At 53.7% G+C, this 16,348-nt stretch overlaps 1 protein-coding gene across 5 annotated transcripts in view; it reads left to right on the top strand.

Moving 5' to 3' along the window:
* Positions 1-16,348, top strand: part of ECE1 (endothelin converting enzyme 1) — a 121,943-nt gene that overhangs the window by 74,654 nt on the left and 30,941 nt on the right. For all 5 annotated transcript variants that reach the window (XM_047792302.1, XM_047792305.1, XM_047792303.1 and 2 more), the window contains exons 3-4: positions 95-236; positions 5,648-5,860. In XM_047792302.1, the coding sequence (XP_047648258.1) occupies positions 95-236; positions 5,648-5,860 (355 nt within the window). The remainder of the gene's footprint in view (positions 1-94; positions 237-5,647; positions 5,861-16,348) is intronic.

Genomic DNA, 16,348 nt, shown 5'->3' with positions numbered 1-16,348 from the left:
CCGGGGCCGAGGCCCGCCACAGGGCCCCCTCCTCCTGGGCAGGGGGGCCCCCAGGCTCACGCCCTCCCCGCCCTTCCTGCCTCCTTCCCTGCAGGTGAACTTCCGAAGCCCCCGGAGTGGCCAGAGGTGCTGGGCTGCGCGGACCCAGGTGGAGAAACGGCTGGTGGTGCTGGTGGTACTTCTGGCGGCAGGACTGGTGGCCTGCTTGGCAGCGCTGGGTGTCCAGTACCGGACAAGTAGGTGCCTCTGGGTTGCGTCGTGGGCTTCACTGGCTCCTGTCCCCCGGCTCTTTGTCCACTCGTGTTAGGGGGCTTCCTCGCTCGAGCGGGGACTGGCCTCCAAGGCCACAGAGAGCGCTGGGTCTGGACGGCTGGGGTGGCTGCGACAGAATGAGACCAGGGAGGTGGCGGATAGGCAGTGTTAAGGTTTTGGAATCAGAAGGACGTGAGTTCAAATCCTGGCCCGGTGACGAGTTGCCCATGTGACCTTGGACAAGCCAGTTTCTCACAGCCCAGGTCTTCTCTACCTTAAATAAGGAAGACAGTGCTCAGTGCGGGAGTGTCTCTGAGGATTAGAGATAATGTTTATATCACATATGGGTACCCGGTAGGACGTCTGTAACCTTAGCTCCAGGTACTATTATTGTTAGGATGTGTGCTGGTTGGACACAGGCTGGCCCTGGTCTCCATCCTTAGTTCCAACAAAATAGCACCAATGTCTTCCGTTTACGGAATACTTTCCATGTACCGAATACCACACCTCTCCTTTATAGATGTAATCTCATTTCCTCCTCACAGCAACCCTGGGAGGTGTGGTTGCTTCTGGCCCCATTTTCTGCACGAGGAAACTGAGGCAGTGAGACGAAGCCACTTGCCCAAGGTCATGTGGCTAGTGCGGCAGGGAGTGGGGCCACTGGACTTCGGCCACAGGCAGGTGGGCCCCAGAGCATGGGCTCTGCCTCCCTTTGTAACTCATGGTACACACCCGTGTGTGTTAGGGCCCCCAGGACGGCTGTCCTTCTGCGTACCATGGGACCTTGGTGGCCCTCTGTAATCGTACTTCTCTGTCCTACCTGGTAGAGCAATAGGATCAAACCCCAGTTCTGTCCTGCTGTCAAGGGTCTGAAACCAGTTTTCTGGGTCTGACCAAGTGTATGTAGCACACTTGCCAGCTCACTACATGATCCTAGCTCACACACAGTCAGTGCTCAGTAAGCTATTAGGAACTGGAAAGGACGGATCCGGAGTTCCCGTCGTGGCTCAGTGGTTAACGAATCTGACTAGCATCCATGAGGACGTAGGTTTGATCCTTGGCCTCGCTCAGTGGGTTAAGGATCTGGCATTGCCGTGACCTGTGGTGTAGGTCTCAGACACGGCTCGGATCTTGCACCGCTGTGGCTGTGGCACAGGGCAGAGGGTGCAGCTCTAATTCGATCCCTAGCCTGGGAACCTCCCTATGCTGCAGGTGCAGCCCTAAAAATCAAAAAAAAAAAAAAAGAAAGAAAGAAAGAAAGAAAAGGGTGGATCCAAGTTTTAAAGAAATAAGGATGAAGGTCCAGTCAGTTCCAGGACCTCTCAGGCCCCTGTGGCCTGACACCCAGCTTTCAATGTCGGTAGGCCCCCTGATTGAGCAGCTCGTGGGACTTTGCTCCAAGTCTAACCCCATCAACTCGGTCACCTGGCACTCATCCCAGCAGAGTGATCATGATCCTTCACAGGATCTGGGAGCATCAACTCCAGGCATCAACCAATCAAGCCTTCATTGAATATGCTGGCCTGTGTGAGTGGCCATGCTGGACCAGGATGGGGAAGGGGTTTAGGGGACTGGAGAGAGGGTAGGATTTCATCTGAGTCATCCTTACATCCCTCCTGTATCAAGCACTCCATTCATTCATTCTTCATTCCACATTTAACGAGTGCTTACTCTATGTCAGGCACCTAGATGGTGCCTAAGAAATAATTGGAGTTCCTGTCATGGCTCAGCAGTTACAAACCCAACTAGTATCCATGAGGACTCGGGTTCCATCCCTGGCCTCCCTCAGTGGGTTCAGGATCCGGCATTGCCAGGAGCTGTGGTGTAGGTCGCAGACACGGTTCGGATCTGGTGTTGCTGTGGCTGTGGCATAGGCCTGCAGCTGCAGCTCCAATTCAGTCCTTAGCCTGGGACCCTCCATATGCTGTGGGTGCGGCCCTAAAAAGGAAAAAAAAAAAAAAAGAGAGAGAGAAAGGTAGTCACTACTCCACCAAATGCTAAACAAAGCTCTTTCCTTCACTCACCCATTCATTCATCCAGTAAACATGTATTGGGCAGCTACTGGGTGCCAAGTTCAATACTGAGCACAGGAAATATAAATGCAAGTCAGAGGCTGGTCCTTCCCTGATGTTCACATTCTGAAGGGGGAGGTAGACAAGGAGATGGCCATGACCCAGAATAGTCTGTACTCAGATAGTGGACACCCAGGCTGCCAAGGAGCCCAGAGGAGGTCGAAGGTCTAGGAAGGTTCCCCCAAAGAAAGGGAGCTTAAGCTGAGTTTTGAAGGTGTTAACATGAGATGAGGGGGTTCAGAAGCTATGAATTAATCAAATATACATTAAGCACCTGCAGGGCCAAGGATTCTTGGTAAAGGATCTACAGTCCAATAAATTGTTAGTTGATCAGGAATTCCCACTGTGGTCAGTGGGGTAAGAAATTGACATGCTCTCCTCGAGGATGCAGGTTCAATTCCTGGCCTCAGTGGGTTAAGGATCCTGTGTTGCTGCAAGCTACAACGTAGGTTGTAGATGAGGCTAAGATCTGTTGTGGCTGTGGCGTAGGCCTGCAGCTGCAGCTCCAATTCAGCCCTTAGCCTGAGAACTTCCATATGCCACACGTGTGGCCATAAAAAAAAAAAAAGAAAGAAAGAAAGAAAGAAAAAAGAATTAGATGATCAAGCAATTATTGATGAAGTACCACCTCAGTCCCTTGCCCTGTGCCTCACAGAGGAGGTACTTAGTGAAGAACTGAAGCCTCTCGGACTAATTCCTGGAGACTGGTTTCTTATTTTGTTTTAAAATCCAGTTCCAGAGTTCTCATCATGGCACAGCAGAAACAATATGACTAGGAACCATGAGGCTGCAGGTTCAATCCCTGGCCTCACTCAGTGGGCTAAGGATTTGGTGTTGCTGGGAGCAGTGGTATAGGTCGCAGACGCGACTTGGATCCTGCGTTGCTGTGGCTGTGGCGTTGGCCCACGGCTACAGCTCCAATTAGACCCTTGCCCTGGGAACTTCCAGATGCCGTGGGTGCAGTCCTAAAAAAGACAAAATAAACAAACAAACAAATAAATAAATAAAATAAAATCCAGTCCCCCATGATAACTACAAATAATCCATCAATCTCTCTCTCTCTCTCTCTCACACACACACACACACACGCACACGCACACACGCACACACACATGGTTCTGATGTGTCTTGCTCCCTGACAGTCACCGTCTTATAACTAGCTGTCTGTCTTCTGGGTTTTCCCACCAGCCAAGTTTTTGTCAAGCTTGACTTCCTGTGGTTTGTTGTATAAAAACAATAGGTATTCTTTTCCTTTTCCATCTATGCCATTGTATCATAATAGTGAATAGGCTTTTTCAAACTACAGAAATTCTTCCCCCCACCCCCCACAAAGATTCTAGTACATTCCCTTAGTGGGGAAGCAGGGCAGGCAATTCTAAGATCTCATCCAGAGATAGTTTAAATGGCACCATGTCTCCTACCATTTCCTTTCTCTATTTTCAGGCGCAATGGCACAATTTTTAACTGTTGTATCATCATCTCAAAACAAGTAATTACCTCAAAATAGAGTCACCCTGATTTTGGGGCTGTTGTACGGCCCCTCTGAGGCCTTGGTCTGCCTTCAGGGTTTGTCAGCAGATGTTAATGAGCCCACAGGCCGCCCAGCCCTGGCTGGCATTGTGTTTCCATGTGAGGTGACAACTGCCCCAGCCAGCCCGTGCATCCTTTCTGCTCTCTGAAGGCTGGCCTGGGAACACTGGACCCTAAGACTCCAGAAAGCTCAGCCCACCCCCACCCACAGCCATAGGGTCAGTCGTTTCATCATCGCCGTGAAATCTATCCTGCTGTCCTTTTTTCTGGATGGAGTAACCGAGGTTCAGAGAAATGATGTCACTTGCCTGAGGCCGGAGGCAGAAAGCTGGGATTTGAACCCTGGTCTAAGAAGGAGGCTTGCCCTGCCGCCCCCCTCCCTGAGCAGTGGGGAGGCTGGATGTACCAGAAGGGCTGCAGCAGCCGCTGGCGGGACGGGCAGGGGTGGTGAGGGAGAGCGGGAGACCTGGCCTTGCAGTGGCCCAGGCAGCACGGGGCGGGTTCAGTCTGGGACCTGGGCCCGTTCACTCGCTCAGAGGCTTAGTTTCCTCATCTTCAAATGGGGACGCTGCACCGGGATCAGTAAACAGTCCCTCTGGTTGCCAGTCAGCTTGGGCAGCAGGCCTGTACCACTGCCAAGGCTGCCCACAGTTTGGTGCCTTTGCTTGAGCCCCCTGATCCACCTTGCCGCAGGGGTCCAGCCCCCTCCTCGTGCCTCCGCCCCATGTGCCATGAGAACCGGCTCCCCGTGTTTGGGGGGCACTCGTAGGATGTGGCAGCCCTTCCCCACTGCCCACCTGCATGAAGTACCCATCCCTCCTCAGGCGGGCACCTGACAGCTGCGCTGCCTTGCCTCCTAGCAGCAGCAGGGGCTCGTCATCTCCCGGAGAGCCTTCCAGGCCTGCAGCGGGCATAGCAGAGAGAGAGTGGGATTCAAACCCCATTAGCCGCTGAATGGGGTACTTAGCTCTCTGTGCCTCAGTTTTCTCATGGGTAAAAATCGCCTTATGCAAAATGATCTCTTAGGGTTGTTTCGTTTTTGCTTTTTTGAAGATTGCATGAGCTAACTCTCTTGCCTTTTACTCATGGGGAATGATTTTTCATAGTTCCTTCTATTTCAAAGAGTCTTTCCTGCATCCTAAGTCCTGGCACCATCTGGTCTGCATCACCCATTTGGCATGAACAAGGTATCCTCAGGTTATGTGTGTGGAATAAATGACAGACATTTCTCCTACTGTTGTCTTTTGACTTTTCTTTTAAAATATGTGTATCTGCAACTAAATTGTTAGCTCTTGAAGGAAAAGACTATGCCTTTTATACCCCCCAACACAGACACACACACACCGCACTCAGCAAAGAAGCTGAAAGATTTTCAGTAATTATTTTGTTGAATAAGTGAATGCCTGAATGAGGGAACGAGTTCGTTGAGCATCAGAGAATAATAATAATAAAAAATCAATGAATACTTATGGACTGATTAAAAGGAGCACCTTGGTTCTAGGTACTTTTTAAACTCAGAGCCTCAATTTCCTCATCTTCAACCTTGGGTGTTGCACCTGCGACATGTAAAGAATTCAGGCAGCTAGACAGAGGTCTTACTTTATAAGCCCGGAGATTGTAAATCTACTGAAATCTTTTCTCTGTAGTGGTCTAGGGAATGTCCAGTTCCAAATCTGTTTGGTCCTGGCTGGGGTGGGGTGTGGCACCCCTGGGCCCCAGGCCCCCTGCACTATATTCTCATAGCCTCCTCCCTCCCTGCCCTTCACCGGCCTCTTGTCCTTGACCCCTGCCAGGAACCCCCTCTGTGTGCCTAAGTGAGGCCTGCATCTCAGTGACCAGCTCCATCTTGAGTTCCATGGACCCCACGGTAGACCCCTGCCAGGACTTCTTCACCTACGCCTGTGGCGGCTGGATCAAAGCCAACCCTGTGCCCGATGGCCACTCACGCTGGGGGACCTTCAGCAACCTCTGGGAACACAACCAGGCCATCATCAAGCACCTCCTTGGTAAGCACCCAGCAGGATCTGGTGGGTGGGCTGCAGAGGAGGGCTGCCCGCTGGACCTGCATGGCCAGACCCCATTAGAGGAAGAGCTTGGCGGAATGGGGAGACTTTGGGGTCGGTGAGACTGGGTTAGAATGTCGGCCCCATTACTCATTGTGTGATCTTGAGTAAGTTTCTTCTGTCTGAGCCTCCCTTTCTTCATCTCTAAAAACAGGACTAATACTATGCAAACTGCAGAGTTTCGAGAACTAGAGAGCTCTCAGTATGAAGCATTAACGCGGTATGTGTAGCACATAGTAGGTGTACAGGAACTGGTAGCTGTGGTCGTTGCTTTTGTGGCTTTAACTGAGGCTCAGTTTTTGACTAGTATTGACCCTGAGTTTTGCAGGTTGTGTTCCCGTCGTGGCTTGGCAGAAACAACTCTGACTAGCATCCATGAGGACGCAGGTTCTATCCCTGGCCTCGATCCGTGGTTTAAGGATTTGGTGTTGCCGTGAGCTGTGGTGTAGGTTGCAGACATGGCTTGGATCTAGTGTTGCTGTGGCTCTGGCGTAGGCTGGTGGCGTAGGCTGGTGGCTGTGGTGTAGGCCAGCACCTGCAGCTCTGATTCAACCCCTAGCCTGGGACCCTCCATATGCTGTGGGTGTGGCCCTAAAAAGAAAAAAACAAAACAAAAACCTTGTGATACTCAAACATAGGTAAAGTGAAGAAGACACTTAACAGGAAACAGATCTCAAAGGGATAGAAACCTTCCTATGAGATAAGAAAGAGTTCTAATTTGCAGTCATGAATTTCAGGCCACTCTTTTAGATGAAAGTAGAAATCAGCAAACCAGGTTAAGGAGACCTTTCCTTTCTTCCCCACCTCAGCCCCCGGGGGCCTGGCTGCTGCAGAACGAAACCACCCACCGCTTCTCCTTGGTCCCCAGCAACCTCTGGGCAGAGCTCCTTGGCAGCCCCCAGCTTGTCTCCCTGAGGACCAGAGCAGGGGGTGGGTGGAGTGGGACTGGGTGGACTCCATGTGTCAGGAACACAAAACCCCTGCCTGCTTCGTCCTGCCTGGATGCCTCTGAAAGGGGACCCAGCCTTTCAGTTCAGTTCTAAAGGCACGTATGTGGTAGCCAGACTGGAACTCAGTGATGTCCCTTTCCCAGCACCTAAAGACGTAGCCGGGGCTGGTCAGGGACCATCAACCAAAGCAGAAGAATTGTCCAAATATGATAACAAGATGGGCTAGTGCCTCTGCTGCAATCACCAGAACCTGGTGCAAGTCCTGGCTCTGCCATTTACTCTGTGACCTTAGGTCAGTTACATAACTTCTCTGGGCTTCTTCTCTCATCAGTACAATGGGAACCATGCCTCCTCTGCGTTATGAAAATTAAATGGGAAAATATCTTCAAAGCGTGTTGCCGGGGCCGGGCCTGTTGTGGTCCTGCTGTCCGTGTTGGTGTTACTGTTGTTATCCTCTCCTGACCTTTGTGCAGCACGTCTGAGTTTACAGAGCTCCTTTGTAAATGTCATCCTATGTGAGCCCATAGGGTGGGAGCTAGAAAGCTGCTGATCACACGTGCTAGGTGAGGAAACTGAATTCCAGAGAGCTCCTAGGACAGGCTAGGAGGTGGCAGAGCTGGGACTGCCTGACTCCTGGCCACATGGCCTTCCCTGTCCCACACGACCTCATCCAGGCACCAGGGACAGAGTGGCGCCCTGCCTGTCTTGTTGGGGGGAGAGCCTGCAGGATGCACAGAGCGCTGAGAGCCTAAAGGAGAGAAGGAAAGAGGCTGATGCTTGCCAAGTGTCTGCTCATGCTGTGCTCTGTACTAGGCACTGCCTCCTTAATCCTCACAGCTACCCTGGAAACTGTGGTTCCCATTTTATTTATTTTTTAAATTTTTTTTGTCTTTTTGTCTTTTTAGGGCCACACCTGCAGCATATGGAGGTTCCCAGGCTAGGGGTCCAATCGGAGCTGCAGCCGCCAGCCTACACCACAGCCACAGCAACACCGGATCTGAGCTGCGACTGTGACCTACACCACAGTTCACGGCAACACTGGATCCTTAACCCACTGAGCAAGGCCAGGGATCAAACCCGCGCCTCATGGATGCCAGTCGGGTTGGTTAACCACTGAGCCACATGGGAACTCCTGGTTCCCGTTTTATAGATGGGGAAACTGAGGGGGTTTAGTAACCTGGTCAAGGACCCCCGCCAGTCCACAGTGGAGAGGGGACCTCAGCCAGGGGAGCACTTAGCACCAAGAGGGGACAGGGGAAGAAAGGCGGATGGGCCCTCCAACTCCCCAGTCAGGCCCAGAACCCGCCCTTGTGCTGGGTGCCCATGGATCCTGACCCTGCTGGTTCTGGAAGGATCTTGGGTCTAGGCCAGGACTGAGCCAATCCTCCTACCCCGCCCGCAGGTAGCAGGGCCCGTGAGCAGTGCCTCCAAGTCGTGGGCTCTGGCCTCACATCCACCCTGTCCCTGAGGGTCAAGGTATGGGTAGGAAGCTGGGCACAGAACAACCAGAACCCTGCCTTCAAGCCCCTGACCCCCAGGCCAGGGCCTGGTGGTATCAGGAGCCTGGGTATGCCAGCTTATCATGTGTGACCTTGGACGAGTGGCCCAGCTTCTTTCCAGCTTCGTTTCACCATCTGTAAAATGGGGGTGACAGTGCCGCCTAACGGTCAAGGTCCTGTGGGTGCTGTCTTCCATATGATGGGTCAGAGTGCTCAGCACGGAGCCTGGTGCCTAATGGGTGCTCAGCAGAGCAGAGCCACCCTTCTGGGGGTGATGGGTGAGTGGCAGCCCAGACTATGGAGAGGCCGCTTAGCCTACCTCAGCACTTTCCCTGTAAAGTGGGAACCAACTCAGCATTGCAGGGATGCTCTAAGGACGAGTTGGGGGGCCGAAGAAAGAGTAATTATTGCTAATGTTATTTTTACAGCAGCAGTGACAGACCCTGTACTCAGGAAAGAGGCGTGGGTTGTTTACTGGTGTTATTTTATTCAGGCCCTAAAGGAGGCTGTCTCTGCCCATTTTACAGATGAGACTCACAAATACAAAGGAAGTGTATTTCCTAGGAAATGGTGGAGCTGGGGTTCAGCCCCAGAGCTGTGGGGCCTCAGAGCACTATCCTCTCTCTACTGATTCTGCGCTATGCACCCTGAGGTCACGGAGTAGCTGGAAGTACAGTTCACCAACCTCCTTTCCCCCACGGCTGCTGGCTTGAGGTCTCCAGGCCAGGCGAGACCTGGCCCAGGCCTGATGAACGCAGACGCTGGGGTCACCTCATGTCCTGGCGATCGAGAGCTTCCTACAAGGCATGTCCTGACATCCCTCCCCGCCCCCACCCCCACTCCCAGAAACTAGTCTGGAAATGGCCCCTCATCTGTGGGTTTTGATACCTTGGGACTTTGATACCTGGAAACTCCCAAAGAGGCAGGAAGGCGATGAGTGGGTGACCAAAATATGCAGGAGCGTGGGCCTGTGCATTCTTGGGCTCAAGACCAGACTGGTTTCAGCTCCCCCAAGACAAAGGGGTCAGCCAGTAGGCCTCGGGAGGGAGGGGGCACTGACAGGGGTTGGGACACGCACGGGCGCCCAGCTGTCCAAGCTGGTCTGGGGGCAGCTTCTCTAGGAGGAGAAGGACCCTTCAGAGCCCAGTGAGGATTGTGTCAGCTATTGCCATCAGCTCACCATGTGCCCTTGGGCAAGTTCTGGCCCCCTCGGAGGACATCCAGGCAGATCTGTAGCAGGTGGGTTGAACTGGGCCAAGTGCCCCCATGGCATGTCCTGGCAGCCAGCTGGCTGGAGGGGGTGACCTCAGCTACGTGAGACACAGATGCCTCACCCGAAAGACACTCTGCCACCCTCCCAAACTGCCAGTTTGGGTTGTCCTCGAAGGCTCTGGGGAAACAAGAGTGTACCTTCACTTCATCAGAGGAAAGATACAGCTGGACCCGTCACCCCCGAGGCTCGGCCTTGCCTTAGGCTTTCCAGCTTGCATTTTTCACACGGACTATTCTGCCATCTAGAATACCTACCCCACCCCCTCCCAATCCTGCAAGACTTTTCTCAAACTGCTTCTTCCACATCAATGCCTTCTGTGGGTACCAAAGGGCCTCTCCAGGCTTGAGCTACAATGATATTTTGTGTACTTGTGTTTAACATATTTTAATTCTAAGATTAATGCATGCAAAAAAAAATTGTTGCCTGCTTGTTGTAATGATTTGGGCAACACAGTTTCCATAAAGAAAAGCAATCTCTGGAGTTCCCATCTTGGTGCAGTTGTTAACAAATCCGACTAGGAACCATGAGGTTTCAGGTTCGATCCCTGGCCTCGCTCAGCGGGTTAAGGATCCCGTGTTGCCGTGAGCTGTGGTGCAGGTCGCAGACATGGCTTGGATGTGGTGTTGCTGTGGCTCTGGCGTAGGCCGGTGACTACAACTCTGATTTGACCCCTAGCCTGGGAACCTCCATATGCCGAGGGAGCGGCCCTAGAAAAGGCAAAAAGACAAAGAAAAAGAAAGAAAAGAAAAGCAATCTCGCTTTCTCTACCCCGGACACCAGTCTCCCTGAGAAACACAGAATCATTCCAGTAGCATTAAATTCATCCATGTCGGTGACTTGGTAGTTAAGCATCTCACCCTATGACATCTCTTCTATTTTTATTTTGATTTCTTTTTGCAGTATTTACTGTCTAAAGTAGCTTCATCTTCCTGTGCAATAAAAAATTCTGTGGACAAGAGCCGCTTTCTATCCAATATCACACCTGCAGTAGCAGGCTCTTCTTTCATGTCTGGGGGACACTTAGATGGTTTGATTGGTGACTTGATCGAAAGATAGGGGTGAGTGTCCAGGGCTTTCTAGGGGCAGCTGGACTGCTTCAGACCTACATCCAGGTTTCTGAGCCAACCCTCCAGAGAGGAAAGGGAGGCCAAGAGAGCTCTGGCCTCTGTTCTGGGCTCAGCCACTCACTGCTGTGACCTTGGACCAGTTACCCAGCCTCTTGCCTATAAATTGGCACCCACTGGTGGAAACGGCTGTGATAAGATACACACACACAGCCACACCCACGCACAGGGGAAGCAGTTCGTTTTCTCAGGGAAGCTTCAAAGCGCCTGGGTTCAAATTCCAGCCTGCTGCCTGTCAGCTCTGTGTCCCTGGGCGAGTTCCTGCATCTCCCTGGACTTTGTTTCCCTTCTCTGTGAGATGGAGGGACAGTAGCCACCCCAGAGGGTCAGCGTGGTGATGAAAAGACCTCAGCCCACAGCCTAACCAGCAGTAATCTCCAGCAAATAGGAAGGGTCTTGGGGTGATTTGTTCTCCTGCAGAAAAGGCGCCTCTTTATCAGATCCCCTCTCACCCTCCCCAGCCGGGGCTCCTGAGACCTGTGACTGAGCTGTGTCTGTGGTTTTATCTAAAACAAACACTGGTCCTGCCCTGGTGTGGAGTCGGGGCCTCACATACTCTGGTCCGTCTGCAGTACAGGGGGTCGGGGGTGCGTGTGCCCCAGAATTCCCGGGAACCCCCATCCCTGCAGCCGCCTAGTTGCCAGAGCGTTGGTTTCCTCCCCAGGCGTGAGGTGGGAAAGGCTGTTCCAATAAAAACTCCCAGAGGAAGCAGTGGGCCGATTAAATGGTATGCTATCTTTCCTCTCTGGGACTTTGGGGAAGTGACTGAGGAAGTTTCTGGAATTCGGAGTCTCTGGAAGGAAGTACCCAGGCAGTTCAGAGTCCTATCATCCGGCCTGGGGCTGCCAGATTGTTCCCATCCTCCTGGGGACCTGGAAGTGCCACCAGCTCCAAAATCCCCGGGCTGGGTCCCAGAAGCCACCCTGTTGCCCGTTGATTCCTCCCAGCCTTGCCTGCTCCCTACTTCTGGGAACTTAATACAGGCGGGGTTTGTTTGTTTGTTTGTTTGTTTAGGGCTGCACCTGCAGCCTATTGAAGTTCCCAGACTAGGGGTCAAATCGGAGCTACAGCTGCCGGCCTACCCCACAGCCACAGCAATGCAGGATCCGAGCCGCATCTGCGACCTACACCACAGCTCACAGCAACGCCAGGTCTCTAACCCACTGAGTGAGGCCAGGGATCGAACCCTCGTCCTCATGGATACTAGTCTGGTTGGTTACTGCTGGGCCACAACAGGAGCTTCAGGCAGGGGTGTCTTTAAGGAAATCAAGCTTCTCCTCAGGAGAAGACTGTGTGTGGCTGATTTCACTCTGAAACCAAGCCTCCTCCATCAGGCTGAAATGATCGCTGCCTTTCTCTGTGGAGCTCCAGACACCCCTTCATTCATTCACTCCAGTTACATCCTGTCACTGTCCACATGGCAGGGCTCGGTGCCTGAATCGTATAAGGAATAAACCTTCTTTCGTGGCACTTACATTCCTGCAGGGGAGACAGACCATAAACAAATAAATGAGTAAATAAATAACAGGAATTTCCACGGTGACGGAGCAGGCTAAGGATCCGGTATTGTCACCACGGTGGTATGGCTTTGATCCCTGGCCCGGCACAGTGGGTTAAGGATCTGGCGTTGCTAGGGCTGTGGCTTAGATTCGATCCCTGGCCAGGGAACTTCCATATGCCATGGGTGTGGGCAAAAAGAAGAGAAAAAATATATACCATGACTGAAGAATTAGGACTTGGAGGAAAAACAAATCAGGTAGGATGCAGGGCCAGGTAGAGAAGTCATTGCTGCCATGGCGATGAGGAAGGCTGGGCCTTTAGAGGAGGGGACATTTGAGCAGAACTTGAATTAAGAGAGAACAGACCACAGGGATGGGAGGGGAGGGGTGTGGCCTGCAGGAGGAACAGTGAGCTCGGTGGCTCTGGGGTAGGGGTGTGGGAGCGAGAGGGAGGAAGCAGGAGACAGGCTGGAGCTGGCAGTGGAAAGTGGCAGGGCCCCAATCACCCAGGGCAGTATTTCTCAACTCTTTTTATTTATTTATTTTTTGTCTTTTTGCTATTTCTTTGGGCTGCTCCCGCGGCATATGGAGGTTCCCAGGCTAGGGGTCGAATCGGAGCTGTAGCCACCGGCCTACGCCAGAGCCACAGCAACACGGGATCCGAGCCGCGTCTGCAACCTACACCACAGCTCACGGCAACGCCGGATCCTTAACCCACTGAGCAAGGGCAGGGACCGAACCCGCAACCTCATGGTTCCTAGTCAGATTCGTTAACCACTGCGCCACGACGGGAACTCCCTCAACTCTTTTTTATGACTCCCCCCTCCCTAAAATTTTCATACCACAGAAAGACGGCGTGCTTGTTTCTATAGCGTGTGTACATAAAAGAGTAAGGTGTCTCTGACATTCGGGAGCTAATTCTCTTCCCTCTTTAGGAGCGCTGTGGCCCCTGTTGAGGGTAGGTTATGGGGCCTTCTAGGCAATTTTAAGGAATTCGTGTATACTCCAGTGCCTTTTTGAACTAAAAGTATTCGAGACAACAGCTCTGTAAACTCCCCCCAGGGTTCTGCTTGGATATCTCAGAGACATCTCAAAGCGAAAATGTCTGAACCTGAGCTGCCTTTTCCACACCCAGAGCCTGCCTTCCACCCCCAGCTCTGCATCTCAGCACCACCTTGCTCAGCAAACTTGGCAGAATCTTTGTTTTGCTAATATTCCCTCTGCTTCTCACCCCTCCTGTGCTGCCACCCTGACCCAAGCCCCCACCATCACACACCTGGCCCGTTGCTGTGGCCTCCCACCTGGCCGGCTTCCCCCGGCTCTTGTCCCCCGAGGAGCCTGCCACATAGTGGGTGCCCTGTGAGTGAGGAGGAAGGACCGTGGGGAAGGGTGCTGTGGGTTGTCCCCATGGGCTCCATGAGCCAGAGGGAGGTGGGTGGGGGTGTGGAGGAATGTTACCTGCCCCCCCAGGGCTCCTGCCCCAGCCAGTGTCACCATCACCGTGGGAAGACAGGGGGTTCTAACTCCTGGTGGGGCTCACACTCCCATCCCTTCCTGCCCCACCTACCTCATTTCCTGCTGGCAAGTCTCTGCCAGGCACCTGCTGCATCACCCTCTCAATCCCCAGATACAGCATCCTTCCTCGTCAGAAGCAGACCCTGGCTCTATTCTTTCAGCAGACGATGCTGAGGGTACTGTGTGTGGCTCCCGGCCAGTGCTGGAGGAGCAGGGGGGAATAGGACATGGACTGGAGGGCGAGGCAGCCCAAGCCCAGCCCCCAGCCCCATCCACTCCATGCTCATGGCATCCTTCATCCCCAAAGCTCAGGCCAGGATTTCCTGGGCCTCCCCCGCCATCCTCTCAAGGCCCCCAGACTTTCTCATTAAGCAGTCACCCCACATGTGAGCAGGTGCCTTGCAATGACCGTTTGCTGTCCGGCTGGCCTGCCAGAGTCCATGTTGCCCACTGCCTCCCCCACACCCAGCACAGCAGCCACCAGGCCCTCGGAACTCAGTGAGCCTTTTGTGGAAGAGTGAATGGAGGTGACAGCCGGGGTGTGGAGGGAGGAGGGGACGTTTGAACCCCCCAGTGAAGGAGAGAGGGAGGCCAGGCACCCCTCTCCCCAGCAGTCATTCGGGGCTTCGCGCACGGTGGCGGCGTCAGGGAAAGGAGGAGCTGGAACCTGCTGTAACGAGCACAGCCAAGCTGTTCCTCAGGAACCTTTCTTTGGGCTTCTTATCTCCGCGGCCTTGGGGCTGTGCAGGAGGGAGATGCCAGGCCCTTTCATGGGCCAGAGCACACAGAACGCGCCTCCCCCAGCGCTGGCCGGGCATTTCAGGGTCATGGCCAGAGCCAGATGTGAGCAGTAGGCTGCGGCTTCTGGGGCCTGGCAAGCAGTGACGATTCTTCCAGAGCCTAGCTGCTGGGGGGGGGGGTTGCCACAGCAACGAGGCCTCAGGACGGCCCCCCTTTGCTTTTCCTGATGTTCTTCTTCCTGAGTCTGAGATGCTGGGCACAGTCCAGCCCTCTCCACGTCTGCGCTCCCCTTCCGGTAGGGCCTGGGGGGACACGCAGGTAGTTTCCAGGGCTCAGCAGGTCCCCCGGGGTCTCCAGGGCTGTGTGTACCCTCTGCAGGCCCCTGGATCTGTGCCTCCATATCTCCCTTCAGACTAGCCCCAGGCTGGTCCCATCCCCTGTTCAGGGCTGTCGCCCTGACTCCAGCAAAACCAGGGCCGATGCTCTCTGATCAGTGAAAACCACGTCGCTGTTTATGCTAAGAACTGGGGGACAGGGGAGCCCTGGGGACAAGGGCTGGGGAAGCTGATTAGACTGGTCAGGAAATGACTCTTGCCTCTGGAACAGGCTACGCCAAACAGATTTCTTTTCTCCGAAGGGCATGCCCTGCGCCAAACAGACTTTTCTCCTAACGTCACGCCCTGCGCCAAACATTTCTTTTCTCCGAAGGGCATGGCCCTTTCACGCTGCCTTGCTTTTCTCACGCTGCCCAGCACCCCCCAGACCCAGTGCCCTTCCCCTCTGTTTCTACCTGGTGAGTAACTTTTCATCTCTCAGCAGCAGCTCAGATAGTAGAACCCTCTGGAGACACACACCCCCTCGGCCCCTCCCCACCCCACCAAAGGGTGTGACTTTTCTCTGGGTGTCAGAACCAGAACCGTTTGTATTAAGCCCAGCACTACGCTGTCCTGAGGTCCTGTCTTTGTATGCCTGTGTCACTGTTAGACCATGAGCTCCCTGGGGGCAGGAGCGGCTCTTTTTCATGTCTGTAAAACCTCGTCCCCAAGCCAGAGCCTGGCACCCAGTGGGTGCTCAATGGTGGAGCTTTTCATAAATGAACCTCTCAGGAGCTTTCTAGGCAAGATGGCCTCAGAGAGGCCTTGAAGGCCGAGTGGGTTTGACAGCATCCTGTGCAGAAGGCCAGGGTGAGCTTTCTCTTTGTGGGTTTACTTGTTCGTTGTTTGTGTCCTCACCCAGGAAAGGAAGCTCCCTGGGGACAGGGACATTGTCTTTTTTGTCCTCCAAAGCTTGCACAGAGCCTAGCACAGAGTAAGCAACCAGCACGTGCTTAGTGAATGAGCGGATCAAGTTCCGCCAGTAAGTCTTCCTGGAGGAGGCGGGGTTTGCCAGAGCCTTTGCAGACGCAAAGGAAGGCATTTCGGGGTCCAGGAGGCATGAGTGTGAGATGAGGGGAAGTGGCCAGAACAGTGAGGTATTCCCCAGGGAGGGAGCAAGGTGGACAGAGGGAATGGGGGCGTCGGGGACCACCGTGGGGTCTGGGCAGAGCTCTGAGATGAAGGCTTAGGCACAGGAGCCCTGGCCCATGGCAGATCCTTCGTGCCCTGGACAGCAGGAAGCAGTCACCTTTGCTGTGTGTGGACGGGCTCCTGCCCCTGCTTGTGCACATACAGCAGGTGGCATCCAGGCCAGGGCCCCAAGGACAAGAAGGGACAGAGGCTCCCAGTGTCCTGGGGTAAGGAATTGAGATGCTGCTTGTGGCGGATGGGACGGGACATGGCAAATGACCTCTAAGTCCGTTCTGAATCTGATGAACTTGCCTGGCCCCTCGGA

Source organism: Phacochoerus africanus, chromosome 8, assembly GCF_016906955.1.
Source record: "Phacochoerus africanus isolate WHEZ1 chromosome 8, ROS_Pafr_v1, whole genome shotgun sequence".
NCBI lineage: Eukaryota > Metazoa > Chordata > Mammalia > Artiodactyla > Suidae > Phacochoerus > Phacochoerus africanus.
The sequence above is the reverse complement of the archived record's forward strand: the minus strand, read 5'-3'. Positions and strand labels throughout refer to the sequence as shown.